Below are 17,299 nucleotides of genomic sequence, written 5' to 3' on the forward strand. Positions count from 1 at the left end.
TAAAAACATGTCCAGGTATATCTCACTTTCTGTTTGCCTAAATACTTTCAAAGTGCAATGAATCTTCAGAACCCTCCTATCTATAAAACTTATTTTACTATCACCACTTGGGTTAGATCACTTCTCTTGTCAAAGCTATGACTGATTTCCTTTTGTTTTCTGCCTTGGTTGAAGACGATTAAGTCTCAACGACAAGACAATTCCAGGTCTCATGGCCACGTACTCCTTTACATTTCACAGAACTCTTGCCACCTACCTGGTGTGCTCAACCACCATCATTCCTTCATGCAAATTGACAAGTCTTAAAAACACTTTTCATCACCAACGAAAACTGCTTGTGTTAAGAACGCCATGCTCAGTTCAGGCCATCATCTGGTAATGTGGGGCATTACATGCTGAACTACATGAGCTGTTTCTTGGGTTGATGGTAGCAAGAGAAGCTCTAATGCCAATGTGCTATAAATATCACGTGAGCGCTTTTCAGTCACACACTCTCAGTATAGAGACAAACAGAATGGCTGACTGACTTGATGTAGTGCCTCGATGCAGCGTATAAAGGACAGTAAATTTCCCTTTATAGCAGATTTCTCCCTTCTCTACCCCAGTCATTTTGATTTCAATAAACCAGCCTTTGTTAGAAAATTTTGTTTTCAGCCAGGCAAATGCATCTGCATGTGCACTACCTTAGACTAGAGCCCACCTGCCAGTGGCATAACTAGCAGCTATTGCCCAATACTGCACGTACAAAACTCCCTTTGAGTTCAATGGTAGCTGTGCTCTTGCTGGGTTTGCCTGATGTTTAAATTGCCTACATCGGATTTATCTGTAACCAGCACAGGTGAAATTTGTTTGCTTGTAAAGGTTAAACTACCCATCAGGCTAACTGACGACCCCTAGCGGTTGCTCACTGCTTTGGAATAGTTTTGGGGATGGGGTGGGGTGGATTTTTATTTTTGTGACAGTCCAAGGTAAACCCCTGACTAGAAATTCTTATTTTCAGCTAAATTATAACAATAGAATGTAAGGTTGCTTCATTTTTTATATGCTCATGGAAAGCAGGTTTAGTCCTTGCTCCTACTGAAGTGAATGGGAGCTATGCTAGTGTTTCTTAGGCCAGGTCTACACTACCGCGGTAGTTCGACGGCTGGCAATCGAAGTTCCGGGTTCGATTTATCGCGTCTGGTCTGGACGCGATAAATCGATCCCGGAAGCGCTCGCCGTCGACTGCGGTACTCCAGCTCGGCGAGAGGAGTACCGCGGAGTCGACGGGGAGCCTGCCTGCCGCGTGTGGACCGCGTCTGAACCGCGGTAAGTTCGAACTAAGGTATGTCGACTTCAGCTACCGAATTTGGGGGTTAGTGTAGACCAGGCCTTACATAGTTACTTTGTAAGACAATTGTTAACCATGATGTTGGTAAATATACTGTCTGTCAAAGATTGTTTTAAGTGGCATATGGAACAATGGCTTTATCACCTAAGAATTCTTGCCATTTCTAATCATACACCACCTTCTGACTAAAATTTTTCATATAGCTGTGAGGTAAACTTCAGAAGCCTTCTGACCCTCTCAAGACCACCATCTTTATCTTTGCAGAAGTAGTGCTCTGGGAAGATAGGGTCTGAAAAGGAGATTAAGTTGTTATGAATTAAACATATTAAAAAAAAAAAAAAGATAAAGGCCACCTTCTCTGCAACCTGAAAAATGTGCTTGAAGCTGTATTTCTGTGACAAGATACTGACATCCAGTGGCCAATTAGGCTAATTATAGGTTAGTATTCGCTAAGGAGTTGAGACACTTTGCATGCTGTCTATTTAAAGGAAGCAGTCATGATTAAAGTGTATGTTAATTATATGCCACATTAAAAAAACCTGTAATGGTGTCGCAGGATCAAGGTTTACCTAGTAAACAGACCAAGGTCTTGCTGTGTGCTGTACAATCTCTTGAGACACCCATTGGACCCCTCCCACTCTAGCCCTAAATACACCACTTTGTGCACTACTGTTTACTACTTAGAAGTCCCTGGAGCCCATCAGAGGTCTTCTAAATCATAAGGCAAAACAACATTGAGGCAGGGAATGCTAGTTGAAGGGTTACACATGATGGGATGATTTGTTTTTTTTTAAATGTTGCCAGGCTTAGTAGTCACCAACAGCTTAGTCTAGAGCACATCATCATACCTTCTGAACCAGAAATTCTTTGCCAACTGTAAAAGACCCTGAATTTGCCTATTTCTGAACGTCTTCATGTATTCTATATTCCTGAGGGAATTATGCACCCAAATTCTGAAATTTAATTTGTCAATAAATAAATGTGGCTCCAGCATGGCAGTGGGAGATCACCCTGAAGCCCCCACCTCCCCCAATACAGGGACTCAGCAATGAGGCTGCACCTGACCCTGGCACAGTGCAAGGGCTGGGCCTGCCCTTCTGTGCCAGGTGCACCAGGTGTGGGTAGGCAGGCTCAGCCCAGCAGGACCCAAGTGTGGAGGCATCTAGGTGTGGGGCAATCTGGGTGTGGGCAGCTCAGTGAGAGATCTGGATGCACAGGGGCTCATTGGGGGGTTCAGGGGCAATGGGACTCTGCAGGGGATCCAGGTGCTGGTGGCTGGGCTCAGCAGGGCGGTGGGGGTGTGTGTGTGTGGTGTAATCTGGCTACCTTCAGAGCTTTCAAAGCTCTGTGAACTCAAATGTGCACGTACTGTGAACTATGAAAGATTCACCCATGTGACCCCACCCAGCAGGTATGAGGATCAGGTAAACCTGGGCATTCCAAAAGGATGATGTGCTCTTATTATAGAACTCAAAGGCCTGATCCAGCACTTAGCTGCTCCAGTTTTCTGCAAGTGTTACTTCACTCAAACTGAGTTACATTTGAGTAAAACTGAGGTAACACAGTGTTGAAACAGGCCCAAAATCTTTAACGTATGCTAAAGTATAAGAAATAAGCATGTTTAAATTTCTTTAAGGCAAGTAATCAGAGATTCTACCACTCTGAAAGGCAGTACAAAAACAGGGTTCTACTGCATTGCTTAGTGGATGGCAATGTACCCCTAAACCAGTTTTCTCTTAGAATACTACTCTTGCCACTGCATGGTGTCTTTTCCTAAGACACCGTTTAATGCTCAATCAATATCCTGAGCTCTAACCTCTAGCGTTGGGGGTTATGGCATCTATATTTTGATTGGACAACTGTCTAGCTTTGCTGCCTGTGCAAAGGAATATTATAACTTCAGCACTAATACGCAAAATAAGCAAATAATCAAAAAAACCACGTTAAGAGACCACTAAGGATGCACAACAAGGCATTCAAAAGTCAGTAAGGGATAGATCCACAAAAAGACTTAGGTGCCTGACTGCCACTGTAGGCATCGACATCCAACTCTTAGGCACCACTGTGATCCTCAAACTCCCTGCTCAGCTGCCGCCTAACCCTGGAGGCACCTAAAATCCCTATGTGCTGGAGTTTCCACCATTAATGATCTCTAGGCACCTGGGTTTCTGCCACTGAACATGTGAACAGCCAACTTAGTCTAGGGAATCAGGTGCCTAAGCCCCTGCAGAACCCTGAGAGTAGGCATTCCTAGCTATTGTGCTTGTGAGGCCCGATCCAGTAGACATTTCAACACCTATGTTTCTCTGTGGATCTGGCTTTAAATGACACTATTCAGGTTGCATATGCTTGAGTACAATGTGCACATGCAGATACATGAGACACATGTATACATCAAGTACTTGCAGGCAAATGTATGCACAAAATTGTACATCCCCTATCTTTAGAAATATCATTCTGAATTTCTAGTACATCCATCATCATCATTATTACTTAGTCTTTAGATTATGATGGTGCCTAGAGGCTTACTCAGGACTGAAACTCCATTACAGCAGGTGCTGTGAAAACACAGTTTCTACTCCAAAAACTTATTTCCTATTCAGATTCAGTGCTGAATTGTACAAACTTACATAAAATGAGTCGCTTTTCTTCTTGAACTGGAAATGTAGTGCACAGACTGTTGTAAAATTGTGTCTTCACTTAATATATATTTTTATGTTGTGTAGAGTTTTAATACTTAGCTAGAATTACTCTCTTAATGTGGACAATCTTGCACGTGTTTGTTTCTTACCTGATATAATCAAAGTATTCTTTGTGCTGATTCCGATAAAATACAGAAAGCTTAAGCATACGTCCTGCAATCACTTCACCTTTTTCCAAAAGCTGTGTTAGATGAACTTTTGAATAATCTGTGAAGAGAAGACTATCTGCTAGTAAGAAAGAAACATTATCATCTCCTAAATCACAGTCTAAACTTATTTTGATGCCTTGTACAAAACAGACAAAGGGTGGGAAGGTAAAGAGCAGCAAAGGGCCAGATTTTTGGGATTTAGGCATTAGAGCTTCAAAAATCTGCCCCAAAGTGACAGTCCGTGGAAGAGCCAGGCACAAAATCCCCATCCACCAGACTGCATGACTGCTCATGACTGTGATACGTGGTAGGTTTCACAAGGGGTTGTCAGCATTATCTCCTACTAATGGTATTTTCCATTAGACACTGATCCCTAATTCCCATGTGCTTATAACCTAGTAGCACAACACACTACCACAGAGGAAGTACTAGGGCTCTGATACAGCCCAACTAATACAGGGTTAAACTCACTCCAGTGCTGTTAGCACATACAAGGACTCACTAAAACTCTTAATGAGGAGTACAGGGCTTTCATACAGGCAGGCTCTGTGTACTGGGGTGAATTTCAACCCAATGAAGCTGTGTGTAAGTAAATGTATGCTCGCTGGAGCACAGAACAGGGTGGGATGGGGATGGTGATGCTCTGAGGCTTTCCACAGGCAGACTGCCTATGGGCTGTGGGGTGCTGGCTCCTTTCCCACCTCCCAACAAGGCACCAACAAAGGAGCAGCCACAGTTTAATTACACATTTTGAACAGAAAATAAGCCGCCTAAACAAACCCTTCCATTTCCAGATGTTACAGGTACTGACTATTGACAATAATTCTGTATCGCAATAGCTGATACAGACAGAAGCTAATCCCTTTCATATAGCATGTTTTGTTTCTTTCTCTCCCTATGTGCTGTATCTTTTCCTAGCAATCTTACCTCCTGTACAAAACTCTATGATTTCACTCCACTCAGAAACAACGTAATCCCCATCAACCTGCTTTGATGCCGTCTGCACTGCTACTGTATATTCCGTTCTTGGGCTCAAGAACCAGTGTCCACGAACCGTCATAGGGAGAGGAACAGCTTTTGCAACCAGTTTAGTGGGTACATCCTAATGGGACAAAAAAGTATGATCAGTTAGTTGAGCAAAACTAAATTCAGAAAGTCATATAAATTAATTTGGGGGGGGATGAAGTTCAATAACCTTATTTTAAACCCCTTAGGCCCAAATTCTGCTAACTTTTCTCACTCAAGTACCGCAGTGAAGTTAATAGGATGACACACACACTAGGAAGGGGAGTGAGATTTAGCCTTTAGCTAAGTGCATTCTTTCAATATTGGGTCTATGTGAATATAGACTAATATTATTACCTGCAGCATAGAATATACACTATAGATCATGATACACTATCCTGCTAAGGAAACGTTAAGGCTGTTAAACCATAAGCTTAAAAAAGCCTCCTCTCACAGCTTTTAAATAAATATAACTTCACTGGCATACCGCCTGATTTACACCAGCATGAGGGAAGACCAGCCTTTCACACAGCTCAGCACAAAATAAAGACAGTGATGCTTAAATGTTTCAAAACCAGTGCTGCATGTGTTAAATGCATCACAACAAGCCTGTTTAAAAATAGCACACGGGAAAGGCAAATGCATGCCTTTATGCGGAATTTGGGCTGTAAGCTTTGTGTCTATCACTATAGTCTTCTGGTTTCTATTTTTCCCTATTTTTGCTGTGGCAGAGCTTCAAACTACATTGTGCTGATAACAAAGATGGAGGCTCTCTTTTGCAGCTAGCAAAGCTCACAAGATGCTGAAATGCTTGAACTCCACAACATCAAGGACTGCAGCTTAGATCTCGCCACAAGGGAGTAGATGGTATACAAGGTTTCCTTGCCAGTACTATGCAGGAAACATGGCTGATTTCTGCATCCTTCAAAATCCTGCAGAAGATGGTAACAGTCTTGATCTTGGGAACAAGCTGTGCAATAATAATAAAACGGACAATATCCATTAACTTAATTGTAATCTTCTATTCCCTATTTGTGTGTAAGCAAGCTGAATGGTATTAGATATAGCAGCATGTTTGGGAACAGGCAGGTAATTTTAGAATTAGTATTATTTGTATTACCAGAGCACCAAATGAAAAAGGGCTGTGATGTATCCACAATTTTTCCATTCATCAGAATAGCAAATAGAGACTGTCAGTATTCATTGATTAAAAGCTACAAAGGCTGACTGTCATTGTGGGAGCAGAGACTGGGGTGAGAGAAACTGCTGGGAAAGAACCACTGCCTAAGGAAATGGGCGGAGTGGTTGCTTTCACCGGGGATGAGGGATTCATTGTATCAAGGTCAAATGGTGAAAAGGGATCCGGGCAATTGAGGACTGGTTACATTGCGGTTATGGCAGGAGGGAATCAAAGCAAGAGGCAGTGGCGATGGATTCCCTGCACTGGCGTGGTGTGGGAGTTGGAGGTGAATTGGGATGGAATGTGGAAGGAATTCCCTGCACATGGGATAGGTGGCAGATGGGAGCCACAGCATCTTAAAGTGGCTGCTGCCATATGAACAGTGGACATTTTAAATTAACCTAGCTTCATCCAAGCACAAATGCCAGCTAGCTAGAAATTTAAAAAACAAAAACAAAAAACCTCAAGCTTTTGCTTCTGCGTGACCCATAAACATGGTCTGAAACGATTTTTTTGAATTAAGAAAAAAGATTTCTTTTCTGTTTGTTTTTATATTAGAAATAACAGGTTTTGTCTTCCCTGTTTGTGTAGGAGGACTATTTGGAAATGGAAAAACTAGCAGGAATGTGACACAAGAAAGTGAAAACTGATTAGCTGAGAGAAAAGATTTCATGTAAAATCACTTGATTTTCCCCCCTTAATACTTATTTTACTCAGACTCTTAACAACTTGTTGAGGGAAAAACTCTTTTTGTCAAAGACTCAATTGCCCAGTCTCTTAAACTGCTGGCTGAGAAAGCTCCCATTCCAGTTATTTCTATGGTTTGGGGGATGATTCCCCCACCCTCCAATGTGGGAAGTTTCAATGGTAAATTAGTGTCATACTGTGAGATTTAGCATGGGCATGTCACTACTGTAAATAGGGTGACCGTCCTCTTTAATAAATGGAAAACATTATGCAGAATCCAGGCCAGCGGTGCAGCGTGGGTAAGGAATCACAGCCATTGACATACAAAACCAGTCACATATTTCAGAGTCCTTGACTCTATGAGCCAACTCTGCAAATAAAGACTTAAGATGTCCCTAGTCATAGGTTATAAAGTCCTCCACACATCCCTCATCATAATGTCACTACTCAGCATACAGCAACAGATGAGCAGGATGGGACAGTGAAGAGTTAAGGTTGTTTGGTTACCTTATTTGTGCATTTTCATACTTTAGTATTGGGGTTTATTTTTTAACGTGCAGCCTTAAACTTTGAATTTCCAGACTGAAATGTGTTTTGAGAAAACTACAATGTTCACTAATGGGATTTTCCCCTTAACTAAGTGAAACACAGCAAGAGGGAAGCAGGAAAAACAAGGATGAGAAAGAAAAAGATTTAAAAATGACATTCACGTCCCCAGCACTAGACCTTACACAAAACCACATCTTAAATAGATGTTATAGGACTCCAGCCAGACTGCACTCAGCAAAGCTAATGGACTCAGCAGTCTGCTAGCGATGCAATCATTATTTAGCCTCCTTATCATATTTCCTGGGGACATACAAAAATTGTCTTAATCTTGGAGCTAGTTTCTGTGCACATATCAGAGGTGGTTATTGCCCCCATTAATTCTGCCTTCTTGGGCTTGCCACTGAAGGCTCTACATCTTCATACCTCTAAAATGTATATTCACAGCCATCACATTGTTGTATACCAGAAAATTCTTCTAGAGCAGAGGTGAGCAAACGACGGCCCACGGGGCCGTCCTGCCCGGCCCCTGAGCTCCTGGCCGGCCCTGGCCCCTCCCCTGCTGTGCCCCCTCCCCCACAGCCTCAGCTCACCGTGCCAGTGGGTCCCGGGAGGAGGCGGTCAGGGGACAAGAAGCAGGGGGGATTGGATGGGTCGGGGGTTCTGAGGGGGGCAGTCAGGGAGTGGGCAGATAGGGAGCAGTGGCCAGGCTCTTTGGGGAGGCACAGCCTTCCCTACCCGTCCCTCCATACCATTTCGCAACCCTGATGTGGCCTTCAGGCCAAAAAGTTTGCCCACCCCTGTTCTAGAGTACCAGAAAGGCCCTATCTACCTCCAATCACAAAATGAAAAAAAAAGGGAATTACCTCTACTATGTTTATAGGAAATAACAACCTTTACAAAAAGGACTAACGTGATCACTTTTCTAATCCAGGGAATTTCTTCAAGCTAGTTACCTTAACCTCAGAAACAAATCTGCACTTTGAGACATCACTTGGCACTATTTCTTTTTTTTTTGGCCCCCAATGGTCAGCTGAGTCTGAGAATGTGCAGAGAAGGCTGAATGTCACCTTTGTACCGTCAGGAGTCTGTGTTTAGCAGAGGCTGGTTTGGCCATCAGCATAAGATAGGACAGCTCTAGTATATGAGGGGCTGCAACAGTCCCCAAGAAATAGTCTGATGGCACAGAATAGTGAGAGCACAGTGTGTGCAAGTCACTCTCCCTCCCGCCCCTTGTTGGAAAGATCTGGCTGCTTTTCAGCCCTTTTATGCCGGAGAAGAGCAAAAGGGGGCTAGAATACACCTGAAAACCAGTGCTTTTGCCTTCTGTTCTTTCTTCCTCCATTTCTTGTTTGTCAGTTTTATTGGTAAACATAAGAGTGGAAGACAGTGGACCTAGGTTCAATTCCTGGCTTTGCCAAAAATTTACTTGTGACCATGACAAGTCACTTAACCTTTTGTGCCTCAGTTTTCCCATCTGTAAAATGGGAATAACAATATTTCCGTACTTCAAAAAGGTGCGATAAAGCATGAGGCTTGTAAAGTGCATTGAGATTCTCTCATGGAAGACAAAATATTATCATTGTTATTGCTAAGTCTATTTTAGTAACTACAGACGTCCTCACATACACATTTGCATTTTCCACAAATATGGCGATACTACAGTAATAAATAACAATATGCACTATCTTAGGACCTCAGTGTGATTTGCAAATGTTAATAAATTAAAGCTTAACACCCTCCTGAAGAACAAATATCATGTCATTTTTACCAACAGGGAAACGGACACAAAAAAGTTGAGGGCAAGTTTTTATGTATGGGTGACTCATTAGGCATCTAAATAAATGACCTGATTTTCAGAGGTGCAGCTCATAGTTGTTCAAGGTGTCTACATCCAAGCTCATTTTTGGTTCGTAGTGTGGACAGATCAACACAGCTATAGAACCTCATTAAAGAACCAGGTAATCATCTGGGGACTTCATTCTTTAAGGATTTCATTTTCTATTATTACAATTTCTGTTCACTTTTAAAAGTATAGTTGGTTACAGTATAATGAGCCAGCTGCAGCAACAGTGTACAAAAATTGTTCTGCCTGTTTCATTCCCCATTTGGATAGCTAGATATAGACCTTTGAAGAGTGACGAATGAGGAATCTCTTTGTGGTAGGAAGAGTTAGTGACCTTCCTTTGGATCTCTCCACTGCATTAAAATAAGAATACAAAAGTCTGTCCTTTATTTGCCTGATCCAAAGCCCACTGGAGACAACAGAAAGACTAACTTCAGTGGGCTTTGGAATAGGGTGTGATGGGGTGTTCACTCCACACCCAAGGGGAAGGGGTTAATGGAGGCTTCCTGGGCCTGCCATAGCCCCTCCCAGAAAGGAGGAGGGGAGGTCAGTCCTCCTAGCAGCCTAGGGAGGCTGCACAGGAAGCAGCCAATTGGAGGGAGGCTGCACGGAGCTGACCATAAGGGCCTAGTACAAAAGGAGCTGCAGGGCAGAGCAATGTCAGTTGCTTTGGGGAGCTTGCAGAGTGAGGACTGTGTTCCTAGCAGGCTACAACAAGGGCAGCATCTTGGACAGAGTAGCTGCTGGCAGTGATCGGGGGTGGGGGGCGGAAAGAGGGAGCCAGTGGGGAAGTGGCTAGACTGGTGGAAAGTGATACCTACCCCCAGAAGGGGGAAAACACACATGGCAACACGGCTGTGGGGGCCAAGTCATGAAGAGCATGCTGTGGTACTTGGACTGAGGCGGGTCTGCAGGCGGAGGAGACAACGGGAGAGGCACCACCTGGAGAGGGCGCACCAGCTGGCAGAGCTAATCCCTGTGATGGCCAGCAGGAGGCACCATTGTGGTGAGTAGACTCTGTCACACAGGGGCTACATGACCATCTATACAACAAGAACAAAACTTCATTCAAAATATAAACTATTATTTGCATATGTTGTTATGGCTTTCTGGGAGTCAAGATCTTCCGCCTCACAATGAAAGGCAGGATAGATCAGTGGGTAGAGCAGATAAAGTCAAGAGAACTAAGTTGTGTTCCTAGCCCTGCTACTCACTGCTTTACTCTGAGCAAGTCACTCAAGGTATGTCCACTCTACGGGAACTGCAGCAACACAGCAACAGCTAGGCTGACAGAAGAATTCTTCGGTCAACCTTGCCGCATCTACACCAGGGCCTAGGTCACCTTAATTACGGCACTCAGGGATGTGAATGTTAGCTAGGTCACTCTAAATTTTAAGTGTAGACTAGGGCTCAGTCAACCTCTCTGTGCCTGAGCTTCTTCACCTGTAAAATGGGAATAAGAAGTTACTCACCTGGGTTAAATGCTTTGAGATACTCTGATGAAAAGTATAAACTATTACAAATAATAATATATGGAAGCCTTTGTATGTGTCAACATATTAAACACACTGAGTAATCCCCTATTCCTATTTAGCAGAGTACTTAAGCTTGTGCCACGCTTCTCTGAAACAAACTTATTTGTAGATATGGCAGGTGGCTTAAAACTGTTCTTAGCACTAAAGACAGATTAAATGAAACACAATGTCCTTTGACATGTACTATTATTAAGCTATTAAAATAATGGTCCTTGGAGTTCTCCCCTAAAACCCATCTACCATACTTATTTCGATCCATCTGAACAGAAGAAATCCAGCTTTTACATGTCCACTAACCAAATTAGTATCAACATGTTTCAAGTTACATGCAGCAACATAAAACAGATCCTATTTACCCATCATTTTAATTGACACCACCAACCCTATGCTGTTTTACAAAAGCAGTTATCCATTTCCTTTTGACCAAGAGTTTACCTCAGTGAGGAGCTAGGCAATTGCTGAGAAAAACAAAATAAAAAATGATGGCCTATCCTTATTACATTACTTGTATCTAAAAACAATTTATAAACTGATTTAAATGTTGAAGTAACAGGTACACTAATTTGCTATTGATCCTTTCTGGACAGTCATAGCTTTTACATCAACAAATTTATATTAATTTGTACTTAGAGGGAAAAAAAATATGAATTAAGAGAGAGATACCCAGAATCAAGAATCCACCTGACGAAGCATTTTATTAAAAGAAAAGTATGTTTAGTTTTTCAACATAAAATGGGAATTTAACTTCAAAGGCTACCAATGCAAAAGCAAGATAAACAGCAAGAAATCCTGTTCTAATTTATTTGTTGCCACAACCATAAATGGGTCATATCATCCAGTGGTGCAAATTGGCATAGCTGCATTGAAGTCTATGAAGCTATGACAATTTACACCAGCTGAGGATTGGTACTAGATCATGTTTTAAAACTCACTGTTTAAAACTGCGATGATGGTTTTCAGGTACACAACAAACACAAAATGTTACTTCCAACCATCCTCATAAAACCAAAGGAGTAGGACAGGAAAAATGAGGGAGGAGAGAGGGGTTATAAATATAAAGGTAACTGTGGTCACGGTAAAAATACCTTTGAAGGTAAAAAGGTCAACATAAGTTAGTGGAAACATTTCCTGATTACCCCATTAGTTTAGAAGCCCTAACTGATACAAGTGTTAGTAACATTAAAGCTATAATGACTTGATCTTGTCCCATAGGGTATTTGTACTCTAATACCACTCATCTTTTATGGATCCTGCTGACATATTTTAAACCAGCAGGTGATTGTGCCTTTGATAAGGTTGTCCTCTCTTGACTTCATCTCAGTCCATTCTGCTACATTTCGAACAGCACTTTAAAATACTGTGAAGTCAATGGAAGTTTTGCTTGATTTGAGGCATAAAGGATCAGTCCCCATGAGCGCAAACAAATTCAGTGTACCACCATATAGAGAACTAATGGAAAGAACAGAGAGCAAGTATTCGGGTCATAGCTGCTGAAATGTATGAGCAAGTGCGCTAAGACATTCTGAACAAGCATTAAGAGGTGGAGAAGGACCGCTGGAAACCATCCTAGAAGTTCATTCCCATTACCGAGTCTTGTGTCACGAACACACGTATTGCTGTTGTGAGGACATCATGGATACACAGAGGTGCACAATGCACAAACTGTGTAACAAAAAATAAGAGCTGTAGGGGAACCAGAACTGCTGTTTTGCAGGAAATACTGCTGTTTCAAAATTTGTTTTAGGTTTCAATTGGAATGAAAACAAAGAATTTCAATATTCCTGCAAAATGAAATTTTCAAAAGAATATTTTGACTCAAAACATTTAATTTCTATAAAACTGAAATGTTTTTTATTGATTTGACTTTTAAACTTGAATTTATAATGTAATAGAATATTCTATGTTATTTTGTAACATCATCAAAATGTTTCTTTTCAATTTCTTTTAAACAAGTTTTCCCAAAATATTCTGTTGGGAATTTTTTAATCAGCTCTATTAAAAATCCCAGCTTTCTAGTGAATTCAGCATGTGGCTTTCCAGGGCAGTCAGGAGGATTGTCACAACATTTACATTTATTTATTCTAAGATCATGCATTTCCACTGTTTGCTATTTAAAAAAAATTACCTTGTGTTTAAATTTGTTGGAATTCTTGTTCTCTTTCTTGTTTAGATCAATAAAATAGTGAGTAATACGGTCCTTGGATTTAGAATCCATGTCCCATGAAATCTTGAAAGAATCACATGTGATGTTACTTATTTTGATGTTGTGTGGGACTGGAAGTTCCTCCATCTCTGCAATCCCACTATCTTGTGATTTATTCCCTGTGTAAAAATAAACATTGACTGCATTAGACAAATATGTACTAGAGAGGTAGGCAACCTATGGCACGCATGCCAAAGGCGGCACGCGAGCTGATTTTCAGTGGCACTCACACTGCCCGGGTCCTGGCCACCAGGGCCGGCTCCAGGCACCAGCCCACCAAGCTTGTGCTTGGGGCGGCACCTGGAGGGGGGCGGCGCGGCGCTCCGGCCGCCGGGGAGAGCGGGGCCACGGCCGGGCTCGCCGCCCTCCCCCAGGCGCTCTGGCCGCCCTCCCCCCCGGCGCCCTCCCCCCCGGCCGCCGGGGGGAGAGCGGAGCCCCCGCCGGGGCTCGCCGCCCTCCTCCCAGGGCTCCGGCCGCCCTCCCCCCCGCCGGGGCTCGCCGCCCTCCCCGCGGGGCTCCGGCCGCCCTCCCCCCCCCACCCCCCTGCGGGCGGCAAAAAAGCCAGAGCCGGCCCTGCTGGCCACCAGTACGGGGGGCTCTGCATTTTAATTCAATTTTAAATGAAGCTTCTTAAACATTTTAAAAACCTTATTTACTTTACATACAACAATAGTTTAGTTATATATTATAGACTTATTGAAAGAGACCTTCTAAAACCATTAAAATGTATTACTGGCACGCGAAACCCTAAATTAGAGTGAATAAATGAAGACTCGGCACACCACTTCTGAAAGGTTGCCGACCACTGCACTAGAGTATGACTGTTTCAACTTTTAACATTGGTCCCTTCCAACCATTCTTTTACAAAAATACATACACACAGCTTAGGAGCAACACTAAGGCCCAATTCTGTAAGTCATACTCGGGGGGGGGGGGGGGGGGGGGAGCACCTGCTCACATGAGCTGTTGCCTTGAAGTCAGTGGAAATACTCACATAAGTAAATGCTCATCAACATGAGTAAGGGCTCCACAATCTGGATCATAGTAAATTATACAACAAAGATGTTGTGCCACTACATATATGGTTCCACAGAGATATATGAAGTATTTGGTGGCTAATAGTGAAAAGTTAACAGGACCAGAAATGACTTAATTTCATAGTGCAGTTATTGACTGTCAAATGTAAGAAATATAATTAGAAATGGAATTCGTCCTAGCAGTGAGTCTCAAACATCAAGTATAAACCAACGCTTTCAACATTTACAAGAGGCATGAAAATATAAAATCTGATACTGTCGTATTTGCAACAAGCATCAAATATTGACACTGTGATAGTCTCAATTTGTCCCTTGGTTCTATCTGCAATGTTTGTACATCTGAACTTCACTGCAGTTTCATCAGGAAGCTTCTTCTAACTTCTACAAATGCACATGAGAGAGAGAGAGAACTAATTGTCCACTGACCCCACAAGCAACACTTGAACTAAAATTAGGTATTTCTCTACACTCCTGCCTAGCGAGTGCTTCCCTGCAGTGGCGCCGCCAGCAAGTGTTCAGGGATGAGGTGAACTTTGCCAGACTCACACTGCATAAGAGTGTAGAGGGATGCAAAGCAACAACAGAAAAGAGCAAGAGAAAAGGACACAGCACAGAGAGCTAAAAAGCAGTGAAGATAGATGGATAGTATGATGTGAAGGAAAAGAGAGAGGATAAGAAACAAGTAGATAAAGATGTGGAGGAAGACAGAGAGATGAAGAAAAAAAGGAGTGTGGGGGAATTACTACTGACAACTACACTGGGGTTGGAGGCAGTGGTACCCATTAGGGGAGGCTGGTGGGAGGGCAAAAGTCCTCCCCATTCCCCACCAAGGTTTTTGCACTTGCTGAAAGTTCCATAGGATCCAGCGCTTGGAAGATGGTGGGGAGGGGCATGGCCTGACCATTTTAAGCTGTGGTCCCAAACTGTATCAATACAACGGCTGCTGGAGCATCGCTCCGGCTGCCTGATAACACCACCACTGAAATTTGACCCAGATGCCCTTCCATCTAGACAGAATACATGACTTTGGACACCATGATCTAAATTTACAGAAGTGTATGTAACACCGACAGACCTCAGTCGCCAGCAGGCGGGATTGAACATGGGACCTCTGGAGCTTAAAGCATGAGCCTCTACTGCATGAGCTAAAAGCCAACTGGCTGTTAGTTAAGGCTGTAGATCAGACTCATTTAACTCTATCTAAGTGGTCTCGGTGCCACTAGACGGGACAACACAACACCACACCCAGAAGGTGTGTGGGTTACATACTTCCCCTAGCTGAGGAAGCTCGTCCCAAGCTTTAGAGTTTTCCCAGTTGAAATCCCAGACGAGCCCCTACTTGTAACGCCGACAGACCCTGGTCGCCGGGATCAAACTTGGGATCTCTGGAGCTGAACACATGAGTCTCTACCACATGAGCTAAGGCTGTAGAGCCTACTCAATTAACTCTGTCTCTTTAAGTGGTCTCAGTGCCACTAGATGGGCCACAACTCCACACCCAGAAGGTGTATGGGTTACATGTACACCAAGTTTGTGCAGTAAAGCAGAGGTTGTTTTATGTGTGCAAATTCTATATTTGTGCTTATGCATCAGTATTATGTATTTACTGTTGGTCCCAGACAAAATCTGATCACAGGCTTTTGAAAATTTGGGCCTGATTGTTCATATTAGTAAAATGATAAGCTGTTCATTAGGAATTAAAAATACAGATGTGATATGAGCAGAATTTAGGAATCTAAGATGGAATATGACACTCTCTGCTTTAAGCGACAAAGAATCCTGTGGCACCTTATAGACTAACAGACGTATTGGAGCATAAGCTTTCGTGGGTGAATACGAAGTGGGTATTCACCCACGAAAGCTTATGCTCCAATACGTTTGTTAGTCTATAAGGTGCCACAGGTCTCTTTGTTGCTTTTTACAGATCCAGACTAACACGGCTACCCCTCTGATACTTAACCTCTGCTTTGTTAGCTGTTTTTCTCTGACAAATACTATTATTGATATCATCACACAATTGTAATGTTAGGGGGTGTGGCAGATGTAAGAATAAAAACCATAGTAAAAATATTTTAGCTTTCTTTGTAATTTTCAAATAAACACACATGCAATGAACAATAGAGAAGTCTAGCCTGTAAAGTGTCTAAGTGGTTCAGGACAGGGTGAAGGGTCCTGGTACACTGGAATATCTAAGACCATGAGAAGTGAGCAGAGAGAGGAGCAAGACCAATACATGATATACAAAACTGAACTAAATATCTCATATAGTGATCCTAGCCTTATGCCCTTGTTCCTTACCAGAACTCTACCAAGTACTCACTTGTCTTTAGGGATTCCCTGGCATACCTGAAAGTGTATCAGTAGATTTTTCTAACTTTGTCAGAAAGTGACATTCATTTCAAAATTATTTTTAATGTTTGTTAAAATATTTTTGTATATTTTTTAAAAATCTATAATCACCAACACATGATGGAAATCTAGCAGCAGAGTTGACATGTAAATAACTCCTGATACATGGGCAAACACACGCCTCCATTGTAAGTTACACTACCTCTCCTATAAAGTCCACACCACACGAAATAGGAGATCCAAAAGTCAGAAGTACCTATAATGTTCTGTATAACAAGGTGTTCCAAAGTATACTGCTGTCTCAGTAGCCACTTCTTCCTCCCTCATGGCCCTTACCCTGATGTAAATACAGATATGTTCCAATTCTTAACTATTTTAAATTAATTTTGTCTTAGTTTAAATACTGCTGATTTTTAAACTCCACAGCATCCCAGAATTAGTACCAGGATACAGAACCTTTCACCTTTACAGGCCTGATCTTACTGAACAGCTCCTGGGAGTTCCTGAGCTCCCCATTTCCACTGTGCAACATGGTCTCAATTGCAATCCAGTTCAGGTTGCTACTGAATTAAAGTAATTACCATCTGATGGCATTTCAGTGACCTAAGTGAAATAAGGCAGTGGTCTAGAGCCAGTTTCTAGTGAAGAGTCCACATCACCAGAAAGCAGCAGCATTACAACTGACGCTAGTTGTCAGACACAGCAGAGAAGCTGAGGAATGAATGGGCAC

At 42.6% G+C, this 17,299-nt stretch overlaps 1 protein-coding gene across 1 annotated transcript in view; it reads right to left on the reverse strand.

Annotated features, from left to right (window-relative positions):
• The window catches only part of PHYHIPL (phytanoyl-CoA 2-hydroxylase interacting protein like), a 63,940-nt gene that overhangs the window by 1,478 nt on the left and 45,163 nt on the right, over positions 1-17,299 (reverse strand). Inside the window, exons 3-5 of the mRNA XM_065408450.1 lie at positions 13,106-13,302; positions 5,109-5,283; positions 4,122-4,239 (exon numbers count right to left, since the gene is read on the reverse strand). Of these exons, the coding sequence (XP_065264522.1) occupies positions 4,122-4,239; positions 5,109-5,283; positions 13,106-13,302 (490 nt within the window). The remainder of the gene's footprint in view (positions 1-4,121; positions 4,240-5,108; positions 5,284-13,105; positions 13,303-17,299) is intronic.

Source organism: Emys orbicularis, chromosome 7 (genome assembly GCF_028017835.1).
Source record: "Emys orbicularis isolate rEmyOrb1 chromosome 7, rEmyOrb1.hap1, whole genome shotgun sequence".
Lineage (NCBI taxonomy): Eukaryota > Metazoa > Chordata > Testudines > Emydidae > Emys > Emys orbicularis.